This window comes from Bipolaris sorokiniana (assembly GCF_000338995.1).
Source record: "Bipolaris sorokiniana ND90Pr unplaced genomic scaffold COCSAscaffold_5, whole genome shotgun sequence".
Taxonomy (NCBI): domain Eukaryota; kingdom Fungi; phylum Ascomycota; class Dothideomycetes; order Pleosporales; family Pleosporaceae; genus Bipolaris; species Bipolaris sorokiniana.
Window position 1 is genome coordinate 893,185 of NW_006911899.1, and position 1,735 is coordinate 894,919.

The 1,735-nt window shown below is 50.6% G+C and overlaps 1 protein-coding gene across 1 annotated transcript; it reads left to right on the plus strand.

Moving 5' to 3' along the window:
• The first annotated feature begins 558 nt into the window (after nucleotides 1-558).
• On the plus strand, nucleotides 559-1,479 carry COCSADRAFT_307671 (uncharacterized protein). Its single transcript, XM_007700512.1, has 2 exons — nucleotides 559-1,389; nucleotides 1,453-1,479. The coding sequence occupies exon 1, from the start codon at nucleotides 751-753 to the stop codon at nucleotides 1,312-1,314; it is 564 nt and encodes a 187-aa protein (XP_007698702.1). The 5' UTR covers nucleotides 559-750; the 3' UTR covers nucleotides 1,315-1,389; nucleotides 1,453-1,479.
• The last annotated feature ends 256 nt before the right edge of the window (nucleotides 1,480-1,735 follow it).

The window sequence follows — 1,735 nt, forward strand, 5'->3', positions numbered from 1 at the left end:
CTTAGTCTGCCTTCACGAGAAGTCTGTATAGAGCGTTGTTGTCGCGGCATTGTGGTGGTGGTGTAGAGCGTCGCGTCAATTTTGGTGGGGCGGCCAGCTTACTGATACGGCCAGCTTACTGATAGAACACGTTAACGTCAAGGATCAGCCATCCGGCCAGATCAGTCATCCGGCCACCCCACCAAACCTAACCCAACGCTCCACACAACCATCACAATGCCGCGACAACAGCGCTCTTTATCGCCTTAAAGGCAAGGTAGAATTTCTCTTGTATTACAATTAATTTAAAAACAGTAAATAAAAAGCTAACGTAAAGCTGCAAGGCTATTTAATATCCCTCGTTCAACACTTTACGACCGCCTTTAAGGTAGCCAGCCTCAAGCTCTTGCTAATGCTAAAAAAAGAAAGCTATTATCTACTGAAGAGCAGTCTCTCGTACAGTGGATTCTAGACCTAGATAGGCGTGGTTTTCCACTCTATATTATTGACGTACGACGGATGGCAGACGCGTTGCTCGCCGCGCGTGGCCAAGATCCACCTTCTACACCCGTAGGCAAGAAATGGGTATCGCGCTTTATCCAGAGCCAGCTAGAGCTTTAGACGAAGTGGAGTAGAAGGCTTAATAGCCAGCGCGCCTAGTATGAAGATTCTGCTATAATCGCAGCGTGGTTTAAGCTAGTAGAGGAGATCCGCCAGACGTACGGCGTGCTAGACCAGGATATCTACAACTTTGACGAGACTGGGTTCGCGATGGGCGTCGCTAGCACGTCAAAAGTCGTGACTAGCTCTGATAGAGTTGGTCGGGCAGTCGTCGTACAGCCAGGCAATCGTGAGTGGGTTATAGCGATCGAATGCGTCAACGCGTCTGGCTGGTCTCTGCCACCGTTCGTGATACTGGCTGGTAAGGTCCACCAAAGTAGCTGGTACCGCAATCTCCCACCAGACTGGGCTATTGGCGTCTCAGAAAATGGCTGGACGATAGATGAGCTTGGTGTAGAGTGGGTAAAGCATTTCAACCAGCATACAGCGACTCGTACAGCTGGAGTCTATCGGCTACTTATTCTAGACGGCTATAGCAGTCACGCTACGCCCGAGTTCGACCAATACTGCGCAGAGAATAAGATAATTACTCTCTGTATGCCGCCTTATACGTCGCACCTCCTTCAGCCTCTAGACGTAAGCTGCTTCTCCCCGCTCAAGCGCGCGTACGGACGTGAGGTAGAGGAGCTCGCCCGCCAGAGCCTTCACCACGTCGACAAGACGGACTTTCTTATAGTCTATACACGGATCCGGCCGACAGTATTCACGCAGTAGAATATCCAAGCAGGCTTTCGGGCGACAGGTCTTATCCCTCCTTGCTTAGATCGCGTTCTATCGTCACTGACTGTCGTCCGTACACCATCTCCACCACAGACAGCTACAGAAAATAACGTCGCCGATATCGCCTGGCAGGCAGAGACACCCCATACGGTAGCTCAGCTCCAGCAGCAGGCAAAATATCTTGAAGACCGGCTCCACCGGGAATCTCAGAGCCCAACAAGCCAGCTTCTTCGCCAAGTTATTAAAGGCTGTCAGATTGCAATGCAATCAGCGACAATACTTGCTGAAGAAAATAAGAAGCTACGTCAAGGCAGTAAGCTCCGGCGACAGAAGAAAGATCGGCAGCGTCAATATATCGCTTCTGGTGGAGTACTTCAGGTGCAGCAGGCTCAGCAGCTTACTATAGAGGTAGAAA